This window comes from Marmota monax, unplaced genomic scaffold, assembly GCF_021218885.2.
Source record: "Marmota monax isolate L192 unplaced genomic scaffold, Marmota_monax_Labrador192_F-V1.1 WCK01_AAM20220418_F8-fsc00138, whole genome shotgun sequence".
NCBI lineage: Eukaryota > Metazoa > Chordata > Mammalia > Rodentia > Sciuridae > Marmota > Marmota monax.
Window position 1 is genome coordinate 4,203,425 of NW_026692763.1, and position 18,854 is coordinate 4,222,278.

The 18,854-nt window shown below is 51.0% G+C and overlaps 1 protein-coding gene across 4 annotated transcripts in view; it reads left to right on the forward strand.

The window, feature by feature from the left end:
* Window positions 1-18,854, forward strand: part of Sgsm2 (small G protein signaling modulator 2) — a 40,326-nt gene that overhangs the window by 14,503 nt on the left and 6,969 nt on the right. For 2 of the 4 annotated variants that reach the window (XM_046446960.2, XM_046446962.2), the window contains exons 3-17: window positions 6,137-6,299; window positions 6,609-6,770; window positions 7,045-7,112; window positions 7,197-7,342; window positions 7,641-7,775; window positions 8,286-8,410; window positions 8,764-8,831; window positions 9,215-9,375; window positions 9,522-9,648; window positions 11,344-11,478; window positions 15,424-15,577; window positions 16,875-16,939; window positions 17,022-17,167; window positions 17,657-17,785; window positions 18,057-18,239. In XM_046446960.2, coding sequence (XP_046302916.1) covers window positions 6,137-6,299; window positions 6,609-6,770; window positions 7,045-7,112; window positions 7,197-7,342; window positions 7,641-7,775; window positions 8,286-8,410; window positions 8,764-8,831; window positions 9,215-9,375; window positions 9,522-9,648; window positions 11,344-11,478; window positions 15,424-15,577; window positions 16,875-16,939; window positions 17,022-17,167; window positions 17,657-17,785; window positions 18,057-18,239 — 1,967 coding nt within the window. The remainder of the gene's footprint in view (window positions 1-6,136; window positions 6,300-6,608; window positions 6,771-7,044; window positions 7,113-7,196; window positions 7,343-7,640; window positions 7,776-8,285; window positions 8,411-8,763; window positions 8,832-9,214; window positions 9,376-9,521; window positions 9,649-11,343; window positions 11,479-15,423; window positions 15,578-16,874; window positions 16,940-17,021; window positions 17,168-17,656; window positions 17,786-18,056; window positions 18,240-18,854) is intronic. The other 2 variants (XM_046446964.2, XM_046446963.2) reach the window with 2 other exon arrangements.

The following is an 18,854-nucleotide window of genomic DNA, read 5'->3' on the forward strand; positions in this document are numbered from 1 at the left end:
GACGAGCACTCTACCGCTGAGCCACAATCCCAGCCCCCAACTAGCATTTAATGCACACTAAACACTATAAGCAAATTACACAATCGTGGGGCAACCATGAGCCCCCAAAACACCTCCCATGCCATGCAACTTCTCTTAGCCCAAGAGCAGACATTGTCCTTCTCTCCAGCCAAAGGCTGGACATCAGGGAATGGTGAAGTCAGTCCAGAGATGGACAGCAAGGTGGCCAGTCTCACCGATGTCCTTGGAGCAAAACTCTTCAATGTGGCAGGACCAGCAATTTAATTATAGTTCAAAGTTGGTGATGTATGTTGATAATTGGTTACACCCAGTGAAAGTCAACATCCATTGGTTATGTCCAGTGAGGTGATGTAATTGCAGCTGGGCATGTCCATGGAGCTGTGCTCCCTATCAATTGCAACCAGACATTACTAAGCATGCTTTTGGCTAGTGCCCCTTATAGCTTTTTATCAATTGCAAGCAGACATGACTAAGCAGTTCAATGGCTGCTGTTATTTATGGCCACCAACTTAGTGAGTCCCAGCATGTCTATGTCTATGGCAGATGCTCTTTACACACACACACACACACACACACACACAAAAGGACTGGAAACATAGCTTGATGGGAGATCACTTGTCTAGCATGTGGATGGCCTGAGTTCAAATGCTAGTACTGCAAAAAAAAAAAAAGAAGAAGAAATAGGGAAAAGAAGTCAGTGATGCCTGAAGATGCCTCTTTGCTCTTCCCCACCTCATTTGCTGCCCGATAAAGTTCCAACCTCCTTCTCCAACAGCTGGGAAAAACTACTCACCTAAGTTCCTTCTTTGAAGAGCCCCACCTTTCCTCTCTTTCCTTTCAGGAGGCTACTCCTCCTGGTAGTCTTGGTCCCATTATCCAGGGGCCTAAACCAGAAGCCCTTTGGCATTAAGCTTTTGAAAATTCTGCTCTGAATGATGGCCCCAAAACTCCAGGACAAAACTGAACCACCTGTGACTGACTGCTCTGCCCACACTTCCCTCCCTCAGGTTCTCCATGGCAACTTTTACTGAACTCCCTCATTGTACAGATGGTAGCTGGGAGTAAAGGTGAAACTGAGCCAGAGGTTGGGGGAGTAGGCTGTGCTTGCCATACCTCCTCTACTCCTGTCCCCAGTGCCTCTTGGCTGAGTGTCCTGGACCCAGATTCATGTCAGACTGTACCAACTGTAGGTGCTATGATTCTGCACTTCAACAAAACTGGGCTTGTCCAGGCCTGTGTCTGTAGAGCATAGCTTTAAATATAAATATATATGCACATGAGAGGCAAGGCAGACTGGGAGAACCATCCCAGAGCCAGCCTTGTTTCTGAGGCCCCCTTGGACCAACTGTGGACCCCTCCCCCAAACACTACTGCATTTCCTGGAAACCATAGCTTCAGTTTATTTCTGTGAGCTCCTGAGACACCTTGGTTTGTCCCAGCCCATGGAGTTGTTTCTCCTATCCCCGCCCAGCTCAGGTTACCTGCTGTTGCCCTACGCAGGTTCCCCAAGGGGTAGGGAACCAAACCATCTTGGAAGACTATATTTGCTAAGGGAGCTGGTGAAAGGAGACAGGTAGAGCCAGTGTCATGGACAGACTGAGGCTTTCTGAGGTTTGTGAATTTGATTCACTCTTGAGTTGGAGATTCTGGCCTCATCTCATAATCAGACCCTTGATGGTCACTTACTCAACTACTACAATTATTGGTTTGAAGTGGTAATACGTTCACCTGATTCAAAAATCAGAATTATATAAAAGGTGTACTTCAAAGGCCTTATTCCTTTCCTTGCCCATTTCCACTCAAGTCACTGTTTTGTTTCTTCTGTACCCTTCTAGAAATTAAATATATATAATCTTTGTTCACTCACCTTTTTTGTAATTCAAAGGTGCCATGTGGTCATATTGTCCTGCATCTTCCTTTTGGAGTGCTTTCCATTGTTCTTTTGAGAGTACATCTCATTCTTTTTCAGTTACACAATATTCTACTGTGTGAATATGCCAAATTTACAAAACATGACCCCTATTGACTAACATGTGGATGGTCTCCAGTATTTGCTGTTAAACTAAGTAATCAAGCAGTTATATCAACAGGGAAGATTCCAGAAGAGGGATTGCTGGGTCAGAGATTATCTGCACATTTATAGTACCATATCGCCTCCCACCAGCAATATACGAGAAAATTCAGCAACTTTCCACTTCCCTTTATCTCTGTCTCCCCAGTGTCTCACTCTACAGTGGTATCCTTGGAATGGTTAAATAAGCATGTAAGGGGACGGGAGGTAGGGCCCTATAGAATTCCATTAGCACCTGTGATCTCTAGCCCCAGATAGTATTTGTTAAACTCCATACCTTTATGGGCTTGAGGGGGACTGAAGAGGCTAGGGCTAATCTCGGCCTATGGTTCCCAGCCTTTCCCTGGGAAGATGGCATCAGACCTTTCAGTGGAGGGTGGGAGGTGTTCATAGCAAGGTGCTGAAATTAAATTTGGTTATGATTCTGCCTACTCAGAACTGTAGTTAGGGGCTGGGGATGTGGCTCAAGCGGTAGCGGTAGCGCGCTCGCCTCGCATGCATGCTGCCCGGGTTCGATCCTCAGCACCACATACACACACAGATGTTGTGTCCGCCGAAAACTAAAAAATAAATATTAAAAAATTCTCTCTCTGGGGCTGGGGATGTGGCTCAAGCGGTAGCGCGCTCGCCTGGCATGCATGCGGCCCGGGTTCGATCCTCAGCACCACATACAAACAAAGATGTTGTATCCACTGAAAACTACAAAATAAATATTAAAAAATTTAAAAAAAAAAAAATCTCTCTCTCTCTCTCTCTCTCTCCCTCCCTCCCTCCCTCCCTCAAAAAAATTCTTTAAAAAAAAAAAAAAAAAGAACTGTAGTTAGTTCTCTGAATCTTCTTGTTAGTGGGATGGAATGGATGACAGTGGAGAAGTTACCCTGGTCTCATCAGGCCCGAACTCTAAAGGCCACCAGAAGATCAGGGTTGGCAGTTAAGAGTATCATGCTTGTTAAGTCATGTCTCTCTATTTTGACTCATTTGCCCAAGCCTTTCCACCCCAACTAGTATTGATTTTTTTAATTAACAATTAAAAATCTTTCTCATATGAAATGAGGTAAATGATACTATTACAGGCTGTTACCTTGTAATGCATTCAGAGTGGCTGTGGGTAGTACCAAGACCCACTGGGATTGGAGCCCTGAAGCCTTTGGAGCTGGGTGCCAAGGACCCAGATAGCTCAGCTAGCAGGTGGATGGGCTCAGCCAACTTGGTGTCTTAGTTCTATGGACATCTCCAGCATGGCCTCCACACTGAGAGCTAGGACCATGGTGGCAGAACTAGGGCAGAAAGGAGAAATGCCCTAGAGTTCCCCTGCTTGGTGCCCTGGGCTCTCCCTGAAGGGAGGAGATAATAAGCATGGGCCTTCAGTTAAACTTCCCATGGGAAGAGTACTTGACATTCCCCTGTTCTTTCTGTGAAAGGCCTTTCCTTAGGAGGAAGTTCAGAACAGAGCTGCTTGTTATTGCCTATGGTTCTGTGGGCAATTGTGATTGTTGTATTCACTGTGTATTAGAGAGAGCATGTGTATGGTTATGTTTGCATCTGAGTTTCCTTCAGTGGGAATGTTTGGATTTCTGCCCAACTCAAGTGTTAGAGCAGGGGTTCTTAATCTTTCTGGGGTCAGGTACCCACTTTTAAAAGCTAAAAGTCAGCATGCACACGGCCCTGGATTCAATCCCCAGCACCACAAAAAAAAGCACTCCCTAAGCATTCTAGAGCACAACAACTTTTATACAGATTCTATACAATTTCAGGATGTCTGTGGAGTCCAAGAAACCCATCTGTAAACCCCCTGAGATAGGGATTCTCTATTGTTATTATCATCATCAATGTTATTAATTTTGCCTACACACTGCACACATGACATTTTTCATCACGTTTGCTGATTTTCGGGCGCACTGCTGTGAGAATGGTCAAGGGCAACTCTTTTCAACAATCACCAACCAAGGAGCACATGGAACTAGACAGAGAATATCTGGCCTAAGGGGTCATTTGCTTTGTTTGGAAGGTTGAGGGTGCAGATTTCTCCTTCCCTAGACAGGCCTGGCACATTGCCTAGATTTCATGGAAGAAACTTAGGGGTGATCACTGGGACAGTATTCCCTTGTTGCAGTACTCTCTGAGGAAAGCCTCCTCTCTCAGAGCTGGGAGGCTGGCTGAGAAGATGAGTGAGGCCTAGCAGGTCCCCAGCGCCCTGGCCTGCCTGCATTTGCAGTTGCCTGGGGAAGGTGGGAAGGCTAATGACTCATTATCCCTGCAATTAGACATATCACTGAAGCACATGATATCCTGCAGGACTAGTGCCACCTGCTGCCACTCTGGCTCTGTTCAGTGTGACTTCTCTCTCCTAGATGAGGAGTACAACCCAGGGAACTATCACCACCTTCCTGCATCAGGATCAAGAGACTGAGACCGAGAAGTCACTTACCTATATATCCTAGGGACACATAAGACCTCCAGGGACCAGGGGACTGATCGCAGTGAAGAACATGTGGACACTTATGCCAAAGATCTCTCTGATGCCCTATAAACACATGATAAATGCATATAGCTCCGTCTCCATACACATGTGTGTAGGTGGGTGACCACACCGTCGAGGACAGGCAGCACCTTGTAAAACAAAGCCCTCTAAGGTCAGAGCAGGGATGAGCTTCAGGAGAGGGAGCCTCCCTGTTCCCCCTCCCCTGGATTCTCTCACTGAGCTGGCTGTAGGAGGCCACAGGGACTCAGTCTCTCCTTGACTTCAGTCCAAGAGAAGGCCAAACTCCTTTTATAGGACAGCAGTGACTGCTTGTCAGTTATCCAAAACAAAGGCAGAAAACGGATGAGAGTTGTCAGTAATTCTTTTTTTTTTTTCCTTTCAGTAATTCTTTCTTGAAGTCCAGGTTCCATAACCTAACCATTGCTAGTCAGAATAAATTTGACCCTCGGTTCCCTCATTTCCAAGAGAGCAGGACCTCCATCTGCCTCTGGGGCAGGCTGTGATCTTTTCTCTGATGCACCCAGGTCCTGCCATACCTGGCTCTTACAGGTTGGCTATAAAAGAGTCCCTGAACAGAGAAGGTAAGGTGACATGTATCCGGTGGCTCTCAAAAGTTAGACCCTGTGCAAGGGGTTTCTCATGTTCCATCTCATGTGACATCTCATACTTGTCCTAAGAAGCTTTCTCAACTTCACAAATGATAAAACTGAGGCTGAGAGTATCAAGTCACTTACCCAGGTTTCACAGAAGCAGCAAGTGGCCGCACCAAGTTCAGATCTTGTCGCCAGCACAGCTCACTCAGCCTGGCCTCAGTACTGGTCAAGCCCACCCCAATCCCACACAAACTAATGTTTTTACTCTGTGTCTGCCCAGCGCAGTTCCTTCCACCAAGTCCTCCTTTCCTTCCTGCAGGGTCTCTCTGTGGTAAGCAGGATCCAGATAAAGCGATTTTTAAGTTTAGTCCCTAAAAATATGAATGAACGAAGGAAAGCCCTCCCAGTGTTGAAAAGAGAAATCTCTCTCTCTCTCTCTCTCTCTCTCTCTCTCTCTCTCTCTCTTTCTCTCTCAGCTGCTGAGCTCATCAATAATCCAGGGGCTGCTGTCAGGTCCGATCTCTGCAGTGGCTTCATTAATATTGCAGCTCCTCCAGTGCCTCGTTCCTTAGCAACCACATCACCATACTCTCTAGGAGGGCAGCCGGGCCGTGTGCTCTCTGTTTCCCTGTCCTGTAGGTGCTATCCCTGCTTGCCCTCTTGGTTGGGTAGAGCCATTCATGCCAAACCCGGTGGGTAGCTATGGTCCTCACAGTCCCCCCAGGAGTGATACTTGATACAGGAGCCATGCACACACCAGGTGAGGGAAAGGTTTGGCTATTGCAGGTCCACCCTAGACAAGGGCAGAAGGACAGGGAGGGGAGGGGAGGGATAGGAGGTGGTCAGGGTACCTCCTGGCCTGCCCCTAGTTTCATCAGTTGCCCTTGCCCCTGCCTTTCCATAGGCATGGGAGACAGGAGTGTCCCTTTTCTTGCCCAGACTCAGGTGTTGTTTTCCTTTGTGGCCCAGGTGCTGTGGAGGCTTGCCTCCTGCATCAACTGAGACGCCGTGCTGCTGGCTTCCTGCGCAGTGACAAGATGGCAGCTCTGTTCACCAAGGTGGGGAAAACGTGCCCTGTGGCTGGGGAGATTTGCCACAAGGTACAGGAGCTGCAACAACAAGTAGAGGGCAGGTAAGCCTCACGCCAGCTTTTCCTGGCCCTCTCTTCCACTCTTTCCAGTTGGCCATCTGCTACCTCCCAGGAAAACCCACCTAGAGGTTGGCTTCCTGGCCCATCTCTTACAGGACCTGTTGGGTGAGGGATCAGCCTGTGGGTGACAGTTAAGCTTGCAAAGGGCTCAGTGCCCTTTGACTCCCTGTTCCTGCTCAGGAATTCTCTGGTCTCCCATATTGTGGCACCAGTTCTCACTCCTAGTGCCACAGACCTGTGGTTTACCCCCAAGCTCTTATACTTCTGAAGTCCTCCTCCTCCTCATTGCAGGAGACCCTCAGGAGGTGGCCAGGAGGCCCTGCGGAAACAGGGCTCAGCTGGTGGGAAGGCCCCGGTCCTCAGCCCACAGGCCTTGAAGCACATATGGGTACGCACAGCACTCATGGAGAAAGTTCTGGACAGGGTTGTGCAGTACCTGGCGGAGAACTGCAGGTGACTGCCCCATTCCCCAATTAGCTCCCTCCTCAGCCCTGTGCCTCTCCTTGCTTAACGGTCAGGATAGCCTATAGTCATGCCTCCAGCTCCCCTTTAAGTACTCCAAAAGCATAGACCATACCAGGTACCCCGCAAAAGTCCATCCTATACACTTTCCTTGGTGATTGACATGAATCTGACGTTGTGGGGATTGTCCCTCCCTGCTGAGCTTCACCACCCTGGACCAGGTCCAAGAGCACTGACAATCACCCTGTCTCCCTCACGCTGGCAGCAAGTACTACGAGAAGGAAGCATTATTGGCAGACCCTGTGTTTGGCCCCATCCTGGCCTCTCTTCTAGGTGAGCCTGAGAGCTTATAGGCCTTTGTGGGGCGTGGGTAAGGGGCAGTTCTAGTTCCTCAAGCTAACATCCCTGTCTCCACAGTGGGACCCTGTGCCTTGGAATACACAAAGCTCAAGACGGCTGATCACTATTGGACTGACCCCTCTGCTGATGAGCTAGTCCAGAGGCACCGTATCCGGGGTCCCCCTAGTCGCCAGGATTCTCCTGCAAAGCGCCCTGCCCTGGGGGTGGGTGTCCCTCTCCCCATCCCCTTGCTCACTTATTCAGGCTATGTTCATGAGATTAGAGGGAGGGGAATCTGGCTCCCCAGGTAGTAGCCACTCCTAGAGAGCCTTCTCCCCACTTGCAAAAAATGCCACAAACCTGTGCCAGTTCTTGGCTGGAAATGAGAGGGTGGCTGAAAACAAACTGGGGGGGCAAGAAGGCCTGGGATCAACAAGAAAGGGTTGTCATGGAAGCCTGAGGGTTCTCAAGTCCTGTGGCTGATTTCCTGAGGCCAGGGATGAGCCATGGCTTTCCTGTCAGATCCGGAAGCGACATTCTAGTGGCAGTGCATCAGAGGACAGGCTAGCCGCCTGTGCCCGCGAGTATGTGGAGTCCCTGCACCAGAACTCAAGAACACAACTGCTCTACGGCAAGAACAACGTGCTGGTGCAGCCGGTAGGAAAGCTTGATGCCAACCTCAGTTTCCCTCTTCCGAAGGCCCTGGAACTGAAAGCTTCCAGCCACAGTTTTTTCTTTTCCTAAGGAGCTTGACCTGAGAGAAAGAGTAACATAGCCCCACCCCCACCTCACTGTTTCATATGACTCATGTCCAGCCTGAAATTGGCAGGAGCCAGGTGGCATCTGCTCTGGCTGACAGAGAGCCAGGCCATCCAGGGGTAGGAATGGCAGCCAGAAGGCAGGGTGAATGCTCAGCTGGGTGTGGCTGGCTCAGGACACACCTGGCATCCAGGAGGCTAACGTGACACAGCCAGTGGCACCAGGCCAGCCAGGAAGAGGAGATGGCCAGGTGGCTCTTGTTCTCCCTTGCTCCAGCCCAGTCAGAACCCCATGACTGGCCTGGCCTGGCCTACCCTGCTCCCACCTGGAGTTCATTTCCATGGGCAATCCTGGGGCACCTCCCAGCCCCTCACTGTCTCTGTCTTCTGCTGTGTCTCCTCCCTATAGAAGGAGGACATGGAGGCTGTCCCTGGCTACCTCTCTCTACACCAGTCTGCAGAGAGCCTAACTTTGAAGTGGACCCCCAACCAGCTCATGAACGGGACTCTGGGGGACACTGAGCTGGAAAAGAGGTGGGGCTTTGGCACGTCTCCCAGGAGCCAGGGAAGGGAGTGGGGTGTGGAAAGACCCAGTCTGCTCCTGGAGGCAGGCGCCACTGCTATCCCAGAGCCACACATGGTAGGGAGAGGCCACCTGGAGTGATTGTCAAGCTCTCTGGGACTGAGCCCAGCTCTAGGCAGTAGAGACTGATGGGCCCTGTGCCATGAGGACAGCATGGGGCTCAGAGGGACATGACTGACTGAGGTTACTTCTCCTCTGTGGTCATCCTATCTTCAGGGTAGTTTCAAGAGGTATTGGGGCCAGCTGAAGGAAGGGAGAATAGTAGATCTTGGGACACAGTGACATCAATCTGGTTCCTTTCTAGTGTTTACTGGGACTATGCCCTGGTGGTGCCCTTCAGTCAGATCGTCTGTATTCACTGCCATCAACAAAGTGAGTCTGCTTGTCCCAGCACAGGGGTGGGAGGGCAGAGACACCTTCTCTCAATTGTATGCTGAGCATGGGGCCTGTCAGACTTCCTGTTTCCCTCTCCTTGTCACTGTTTTTTGTTTGTTGTTGGTTGGTTTGTTTTTGTTTTGTTTTGTTTTTGTGGTGCTAGGGATCAAATCCCAGGGCCTTGTGTGTGCTAAGCATGTAATTTTCCACTGGGCTCTACCCCGGCCCTCCTGCTATCCCTGTTAATGAGGCTCCCAGGCCACATTCCAGCCTGACTGTTCTACTACCCAGTCTGGGGCACTTGGCTTAGAGGGCTAGCGTAATGGTTGAGTGGGATGTCCAAGGAGGGCTCCAGCTCACTTGCCCACATTCACCCCCAGAGAGCGGTGGCACACTTGTGCTGGTGAGCCAGGACGGCATCCAGAGACCACCACTGCACTTCCCACAGGGAGGACACCTGCTGTCCTTTCTGTCCTGTCTGGAGAATGGGCTTCTGCCTCGAGGACAGCTTGAGCCCCCACTGTGGACCCAGCAGGGGAAGGTACCACAGGGAATGGGAGTCTCTGGGTGCAGGGCTGTATGGGTGGCTCTCTGGCCACTGCCCTTTCTTTCTCTACTCGGGAGTTCTTAGGCCGGACCCTGATAGGGCTCTGCCCTGGACAGGCTGACCACCACCTCTCTCCACAGGGCAAGGTGTTCCCCAAGCTGCGGAAACGCAGTAGCATGCGACCTGTGGATGTGGAGGAGCTGGGCATGGGGCGGGCCACAGACTACGTGTTCCGGATCATCTACCCTGGGCATAGGCACGAGCACAGTGAGTGTCCCAAGCTTCCTTAGTGGAGGAGGACAGAAAGATGCTCAGGGAGGTAGAGAATACTCTATCACCCAAGAGAATGTCAGGCAGGGTCCCCTGACCAGACCAGATTAAGATGAGGTCATTACTGACCTCTCTCCTGGACCTTTCACCTGCAGATCATCCCCTGAGAGCTCACCTCTCTTCCTAGCAGTCTTCCCCACCTGTTTCTTTCCCCGAGACTCTTGGCTCAGGAGACCCAGGTGTCATGCACAAGATTCTTAGTCACCTTTCATGCTCCACCCCAGGGGGGGAAAATGTGAAGGGACTAGAAATAGAAGGTAGAAAACTCTCCATTTCTCTTCCACCTGCCTCTCAACCTCCACAAGGCAGCCTGGGCATGGGACTTGTGCTTCTTTTGGACAAAGCAAGTTATTCACCAACTCCCCTAGAGCCGGAGCTCTCTTCAAGCCAGCATTTGACAAGAGGAGCTCTGACTGAGGTTGGGGTTGCTTCTGAAGAGGGTGAGATTTGAATGTTGAGGGCTGGGGTCCCAAAGGTAGTTGGGCCCTCATAGGTCCTGCCTGCCTTTGTCAGACACCCCTCGGCCTAAGGGGTCTATCTCTGAGTATCTACCAACACCAAACTTCCCTTTCTGCTGCTTCAACCCATAGGTTTCTCTTGTTGAGACTCACGGTTCACGTAGATAAGGTCAGAGAATTTGCCATCCCAGAGTATCTACTGCCCACCAGACCACCTTCTCCCTAAATTTCTTAATTGGTACCAAAAAGTTGTCAATAAGTTGTCTCAGTATTGGAGGGCAGATGACCCAAACAGCATACATGTAGCCACAGCACCAATTGTCCCCAAAAGTTTGGAAGGCACAAGGTGTAATCCCCGCTTCCCTCCCAGATGGCCTGACAAGGAGACATCTTTTTGCCTGAATGTGTTTGCAAACCTGGCATTTAATCTCAGGTTGTTGTTTAGTTTAGATTCTTCAGTCTCTCCTTCCTCTCTTCAGTTGATGGCATTTCCCAATGTTTGAAACTTCACTTTAAGAACCCCTAATTCCCCAAAGGCAAGCCAGGGCAACAGGAGCTGAAGCTCAGCTAAGGGACTCGGGCTTCTCAAGGGCAAGGCAGCTCTGGGAAAACCCTTAGAGAAGGAAAAGGTTGAGTCTATGGGAGTTTGGGGTAAATTTCAGATTCGATTCAGTCTGACCATAATGAGAGCTGAAGAATGACCATGACCATCTGCCAGTAGTCCTGTCCACCTTGGCCAGGGCTGGCGAGCTCCTAAGTTGCCAACCTATCCCAAATAGTTCCTATATTTCTCCCTCCCTCTCTCCTTCACTCTTTCTTTCTCTCTCTCTCTCTCTCTCTCTCTCTCTCTCTCTCTTTCTCTCTCTCTTTCTCTCTCTCTCTCTCTCTCTCACACACACACACATACACACCAGTTCTCTCTCTTCTGTTTTTTCTAGAAAGAGCCCCTTCGAAGAGTAGGGCTCTGTAACTGCCGCCCAGTCCCTTGCCTTCTATACTCTCCTAAGTACTCATCAGAGGGCTCTCAGGCTACCCCCCACGCCCATCTTCTATGCCCTACAGGTTCAAGGTGATCCCAGCTCCATGCCACTCACCTCAAGGAAGGAGTTGGTCCCACTGACCCAGGGACTAGGGTCCTCATGCCTCTGCCTCTCTCGCTATTCTCTTTGAGCAGTCACTATTAACTACCACCACCTAGCGGCCAGCCGCGCGGCCTCGGTGGACGATGATGAGGAAGAGGAGGATAAACTGCACTCGATGCTCTCAATGATCTGCTCGCGGAACCTCACAGCTCCCAATCCGATGAAAGGTTTTTATCCCTCCCCATCCCTGACCCACCTCATCCTCCACCCCACCCCCTGGGCCCACCTGCCACCCACCACAGGGCTCAAACAGCAGTGTTGGCATTAGGGGACTTAACCCAGGGTGGTTCCCTTCCATCAGGAGGCAGATAAGGATGCAAGGAAGCTAGACAGGTGCTGGCAAAAAGAGGGACATTATAGAGTGAATAGTTCTGAGTATAAGGAGGAGGCTTCATGCTGAGAGGGAAGATGAGCCTCTGAAGGGAAAGGCTGACTATCTGATTGCCTCTTGGGGGGCTGAATGGCTCCCTGAGCCCCTCCTTGCACCTAGCATTCCTGCCGGCAAGCACCAGATAGTGGTCTCTTTCCTTTTCTCCTGCTGATTGGGAAAGGCAGCCTCAGTCCTATGCTTTTGACTCCTGACTTGATAGAAACAGGATAGGGGTACCAGACCCTTCCTGGGGTCAGACAGGTCAGGGGCCACTTTGGGAAGAGACCCTAGGGCTCTGTTTTCCCAGCAGGCCTGCAGGCTCCGCAGGTATGGCCTGGTACTTTAGCATGAAATCTAGAAATATCTGCAACAGAATGTCCAGGAACGGACATAGACTTAGGACATGGCAACATAAATTCCTGCCCCAGATATGCCCCTGGCTTTCTGTACCTCATCATCTCAAAGCTCGGTTTCTTCATCTGTGCCACGTGCTGTGCCAGAGATGTCAGACAGGTGTGTCCCATCCTCACAGACCTTAGAGTTCATGATTGAATAGGTCCTCTTCATTGGGAATAACATAACCCAGTGCCTGCAGTCCCTCAGTGTTCCCCTGCCCACACTGTCTGTCTTAGCACAGAGCTGGTTTGGTAGAGGGAATCCCACTCTTTTTGGAGAGCTGTCAGCCAGGAGTGTTGTGAGGGTTAGGAAGGGACTCTTAAGGAAAGGCTGATCAGAAGGGGCTGAGCCAGCTCTCGAAGATTAGCAAACTTCTCTATCCCTAACCATTTCATGCCAGAATTAATTGCTTTCCCTGCCCCAAAAGAGGGAGTCTTAAGAATATGTAATACTCTCCTTATGCTTCCATAAAGTTCTGCTAAGGAACTCTATTCCTTAGCCCGGCTACTAAGCCAATAATATGCCACCATCCCAGGAGAGCTAGATCTGTGGTTTAACCCACACTTAGCACCCCCTTAGCTAACCCTGCCAGCTGCTTCTCTTCCTGCCACATCCTGCCCTGGGGCCTGCCCTCCCTACCAGACCTTCCAACAAAAGTCTGAAGGCCAGGCCCAGGTAGGAATATTCTAACTTACTGCCTATATACATGCCTGCCATCTGTTTCCTTGCAAATTGGACTTGGCACTGATGCTTATTTACGGGTTAACTGAATTTGAGTAGGAAGGTTAAGCTTTGAGAGGGACCTTGTTATCCCATGAATTGGCAGTCAGGCTAGAGGCTGGAGGCTATAGGTCTCAAAGAACCCTTGTCTTGGCAGACTTGGTATTAGAGAAGCCATCCCTGCCGGGCATGGTAGTGCTTGTCTGAAATCCCAACCACTTGGGAGGCTGAGGCAGGATCATCTAAAGTTTGAGACCAGCCCCAGCAACTGCAAGACCCTGTCTCAAAATAAAAAATTAAAAAATGACTAGGGATATAGCTCAATGGTAAAATGACCCTGGGTTCAATCCTAGTGAAAAAAAAAGAGAGAGAGATAGAGAAAGAAAAGTCATTCCTGACCAGTCTTAAGGCTGAGGCTTCTGGGATCAGAGACTTTAGACCCAGAGGACCTGGGATTTGTCTGGGCATTCTCTTGTAGAACTCAGGGGCTAGACAACCCAGGATGCAGTCCTGAGGCCCCCAGTACTTGGGAAAGGGGAGAAAGTATGAGAGCAGAATCTGTCAGTGGTTGGGGGAGAGGGGATAGGGGATGGGAGCCCCCACTTCCACTCCAGTCCATAATGACAACACTGTTGAGTCCATTCTGCTAGCCGTTGCTTTTGAGGCCTGCAACATGCTTGACTTGTGCATGTGACTCAAGTGGCGGGGTGTCCAGATCTCCTCCTCCCCCTCCTCTCCCTCCTTTCCCTGCTGCCTCCCCGAACGAGCAGAGATGCTGTTCACTCTAATTCTGCTCCAGGCCAGGCACCTTTCACTCGGAGTCTTAGGGGCTGTGGGGTTCACCCACCCTGATTGTTTGCTTTACACTTTCCTCATGCTCAGAGGAGAGAGTCAGAGTCAAAGCTAACCCAGCAGACCCCCCATCCAGCCTGCTGCCCCTCACCCAGTCACTCCAGAGCTCCAGCTGTCTGCACTGGGTTGTTCAGATGCCATGCTCAGTCAGTGCTGGCTGGTTCAGCTCCTTCCTGGAGAATTAAGGTGAAGAGCATTGACCCAGGAGACCTGCCTTGGTTGGGCCCTGCTTTCTGGGCATGAGCTTTGGTTTCCCCGTGTGCCCACCCTCCACCCTCTGCACCTGTCACCCTCCCTGCCTGCCCGCCTGCTGCCTGCTGCCTGTCCAGCTGGGCCAACTCTTACCTTGGCTCCTCCCAGGATTGGCCTCTCTCTCGCTGCAGGGGCATGACCTAGGCTCCTGTCCCACCCCACCTGCACTTTGCCCCTTCCCTCTTTTCTTCCTAGAATCTCGGGCATGGCTTGCAATCCCTCACTCCCAGAGCCGCAGCCCTCCACCCCACCAAGTATGTTTCCTTAATTTGCCTCCTGTTGGAGCTGAAGGGCCAGATATCTACACAAATACCTGCCATGGATCTTGGGGGGGGGGGCAAGGCAAGGCAATCCCTGAGGGGCCTGGAGAAGAATCAGCTCAGCCTTCCTTATAAGGCACACCCAGAGCTGGAGTCTGAGTCCCAGAAAAACCAGGCCCAGGCCTGCTCCAGTCCATGGTGGGCCAGGACCACACTAGATTCACCAAGAAAGCCACAGCCGAAAGAAACAGTGTCCTCAGCACACACAGCTCTCTCTCCTTGTTCTTCTTCACTCTGCTCTGCTCTCTCCCTCCCTTGTGGTATCACCTCTGGGTCCTTTCATTTCCTGCCCTCACTGTGCTTCATCTCTGTGGTTCCTGGACCTATCAGTACTCCCCTGAGCAGTGCCCTGCCCTACTTGGGTCCTGGAAACTCTCAAGGGTCTTGGGTTCTGATTTAGACCAGCAGGCCTGGCTGAGAAAGTTCCATCTGCATTGGTGTAGACATATCCAAGGAGTCATCTTAGGAGGCTGTACCTGGGTACATTTGTCTGTGACTTCTGCATTGGATGCCAGAGTCCCTGGCAGCCTTCGGAATTCCGCCCTCCCTTCCAGCTTACCTGAGCGGAGCCGCCATATCTAGTGCAGTCCATTTAGGCTTCAAAGTGTCCAGCCTTGGCAGGGAGCACTGTTCTACTTAGCCACTGGCTACCAGATCTAAAATCCCTCAAAGAGTGAGGCCTGTGGACAAGTAGCTCAGGGACCCTCTGGGGCTTTAGTCACTAGAGACTCCCCTGTCTGGGCAGGGTCACAGATTGAGGTGTTCCAAGCACCTTCTTGGGCATCTCAGAGTTTTACTCTAGAGAATCAAGCCAAGCCCTTAGAGGTCAGGCTAACTGGTAGCATTTCAGAGAGCTCAGCAGGTCTTGGCTATTCCTTCTCTTTCCTTCCCCTCCCTCTAGAAAAGCAAGAGTTTGCTGGTAGTGAGACAGAGGTAGGTAAGCAAATCACCCTTGACTCAGTCCAAGTATTTTATCACACATGAAAGACAACCTCTCTGGGTTTAGTGAAGGCTGAGAAGTGTCAAGTGCCCTCTTCCACCATTTCCATCTCTGGGCTCTGCACCAGGCAGCAACCACCTCTGTGATTTTTCCACCAACGGGTGACTTTATGCTGCAGCTCTGGGCACAGAGGTGGGCATACCCCAGGGTGCTTGGGGGAGGAGGCCTTCCAGCTGCTGACCATGCCCCTTCCTGCCCTCAGATGCTGGCGACATGATCGAGATGCAGGGCTTTGGGCCCAGCCTGACAGCCTGGCACCTAGAACCCCTGTGCAGCCAGCGCTCCTCTTGCCTCTCCTGCTCCTCTAACAGCTCCCCATATGCAACCCCCAGTCACTGCAGCTGTGTCCCAGACCGGTGAGTGGGTAGGGCCCAGATCAGCTTCCTGTTAGCATGTCTGTGCATGTGTGTCCCTCTGTCCTCAGAGGCTGTCACTTGCATGACAAGGGTTGTCTCTAGAGTTGGACAAACCTGGATTCAAATTTCACTTGTGATATACAGGTGACTTCAGCAAGTTGCTGGGTCTCTCTGAGCCTCTACATTTTTTAAAAAAATATTTTTTTTTAGGGACTAGGGTTGTTGCTCAGTGGCAGAGTGCTCGCCTAGTATGCATGAGGCACTGGGTTAAATCCTCAGTACCATATAAAAATAAAATAAAGATATTGTGTCCACCTAAAACTAAAAAAACAAATATTTTTAAAAATTGTTTTAATTGTAGGTGGACACAGTACCTTTATTTTATTTATTTATTTGTTTTTATGCGGTGTGGAGGATCAAACTAGTGCCTCACACATGCTAGGCAAGTGCTCTACCAACCCCAACACTCCTACATTTTTTTTTTGTTTGTTTGTTTTTTTGGTGCTGGGAATTGAACCCAGGGCCTCGTGCATGCAAGGCAAGCACTTTACCAAGAGAGCTATATCCCCAGCTCTCCTCTACATTTTTTTTAAAGACATTTTGAGTTGTAGATGGATACAGTACCTTCATTTGGTTTATTTAGTTTTTTGATGTGGTGCTGGGGATTGAACCTCACGTGTGCTAGGCTAGCTCTCTAGCCTCTACATTTTTAAACCTCAGTTTCCTCGTTCATAAAATGGAGATAACATTGCCTGCTTCCTACAGCACTGGTGAGGACTGAATAAGTGAATGCCAGGCATGTGCCTACACAAAGTAGGTGCCCAACACTTGTGAGTTCCCCTTCCTAGTGTGCGCATAGACCCTACTGTCAGGCTATATGTCTGAGGACACTCAACAAGTCTCTGAGCACCTGCCATGTGTAAGACCAATATGCAGATAGCCTTTTTGTAGGGCAAGTGGCTGGGTGCTTTCCTCTAAATTGTTACTCCATGTTTTTTTACTGCTACTCCTTATGCCCTGAGGTGAGTCTCTTCATTTTCACGTGAGGAAACCAAGATTCACTAAGGGGAAATTAGTTGCCCAAGATTGCTAGGTGGTGGGGGGCTGGTGTCCTCCATCCCTGGCAGCAAAGTTGATGTTGACTGGCAGGGACAGGGAGCTGTTGACATGCTGCTGTGCCGCTCCCTGTGCCATCCTAAGGACCTTGCCTGCCTCCTAGGCCAGAATATCTTTCCCTCTCATCCTTCCTCCGCCTCAGGCCACAGCCCTGGGCCTCTGAACCAGGTTGTTTCCACAGGTTGCCCCTCAGGCTGCTGTGTAAGAGCATGAAGAGGCAGATCGTGTCCCGGGCCTTCTATGGCTGTGAGTGTGTGGTGAGATGGGACTGTGAGGGACCAGGGGGTGGGGATGCACTTCTGGTACAGTCTCCTGCTCCCCACTGCAGGGCTGGCCTACTGCCGCCACCTGTCCACGGTACGGACCCACCTGTCAGCACTGGTGCATCACAACATTATCCCACCTGATCGACCCCCAGGGGCCTTGGGAGGCCTCACCAAGGATGTGTGGAGCAAGTATCAGAAGGACAAAAAGGTATAAACTGGGGCTCTGCAGCCAGAGGCCAGGTAGAGGGCTGGAGTGGGCAGTAGTTGTGCATAGCTGTCGGGTCTGGGAGCAGTTTTTATAGACTAAATGAGCATTCGGGGAAAATGTGTTTGGCGTGGGGTTGACAGGCCAGGATTGATGGCCATGGAGTAACTGTGTCATAGTGGAATCACATACAGTTGGGTCTGTGGGTCCATGTGGGAAAGAACTAGGCTGAGAATCTGTTCTGCTTCCATATTGCTCTGTGACCTCAGGCTGATCGCCACCTCCCTCGGGGCTCCATTTCCTGCCCTGTAAGGAAGGAGGGTGAATTAGATCTCATCCACTTGTAACCTGGGGCACAGGAGGACATGGCCATCCCTAAGCTGAATGACTGAAGGCCATTGCCTTGCCCCCCCCCCTCCGTGGGATGGGGCTCAACCAGCTGGAGCACTGTGACTGTGGGAGCCACATAGTCTTTACCCCTGGGCCCCTTAGAACTATAAGGAGCTGGAGCTGCTAAGGCAGGTGTACTACGGAGGTGTGGAACATGAGATCCGCAAGGACATCTGGCCCTTCCTCCTTGGCCACTATAAATTTGGCATGAGCAAAAAGGAGATGGAGCAGGTAAGAGGAACCCATTCTCATGGGGCGTAGGGAGGTGGGGGGCTGAGCCAAGGGCCTCCAGGGAGGGGACCTTAGAAGCCTCAGCCCCTTCCCAGCCAGAAGAAACATTACAGAGGAAGGTGGTAGTAGCATGGCCCCAGTGACCTCACCCAAGATCCTACTCTAGTTTCTGACCTCTGTAACTCAGGGCCAAAGGTCCAGTGTGTCCAGCCCCTAAGGAGGAGGCCCTGGTACACCCTCCCTGCATATTCATGGTGTGGTCTGAGCACAGGTAGACACAGCGGTGGCAGCAAGGTACCAGCAGGTGTTGGCGGAATGGAAGGCCTGTGAGGTGGTGGTGAGGCAGCGGGAGCGGGAAGCTCACCCAGCCACGCTCACCAAGTTCTCCTCAGGCAGCAGCATCGACAGCCACGTGCAGCGCCTCATCCACCGAGACTCCACCATCAGCAACGACGTGAGCCGGATGGTGGGGGGGGGGGGCGCATCAGCATTTGATGCTCAGGAGTCCTGAGCACCAGCACAGCTTCTAATCCTGCCAGCAGAGCCCTAGGAAGAAGGTTTAATATGTCTGTGTCTTGTTTTCTTTGACTGACAAAAGGGTTACCTGCCAATCCGCTGCCAACTTCTCTGGATGCTGAGTGCCATGAGGATAAAATGAGATGAACTTTTGTGTTGTGGAAAGATGGGTTTGTTGGGATTTAGGGAAGAAGCTTTCCCTCCTTGTTGAAAGAACTCAAGCCTAGCAACAGGTACCCCTGGGTTCCAGGTCTGGATCCACTCCTCATGACAGCAGAGTGTCCAGGCAAGAACTTCCCATCTCTGGTCTCCATTCCTCCACTGTGCTCGTAATGCTTCTGACTGCAGAGGTTTCACCCAGAGTTGCTGGCCAGAAGACAGGGGAGCACTTAGAGCAATCCCACTGGTATCCACTGACAAGATCTTCCCTTCCCTGTGATGTTTTATTGTCTTGTAGAATTGCCCATGCAGAGCTAGTTCAGAGCACTGGTGGTAATTCTTCCTTTAGAAAAGCAAGTTCTAAACTAGGGTCATGAGTCTGGGGGTATTGTTC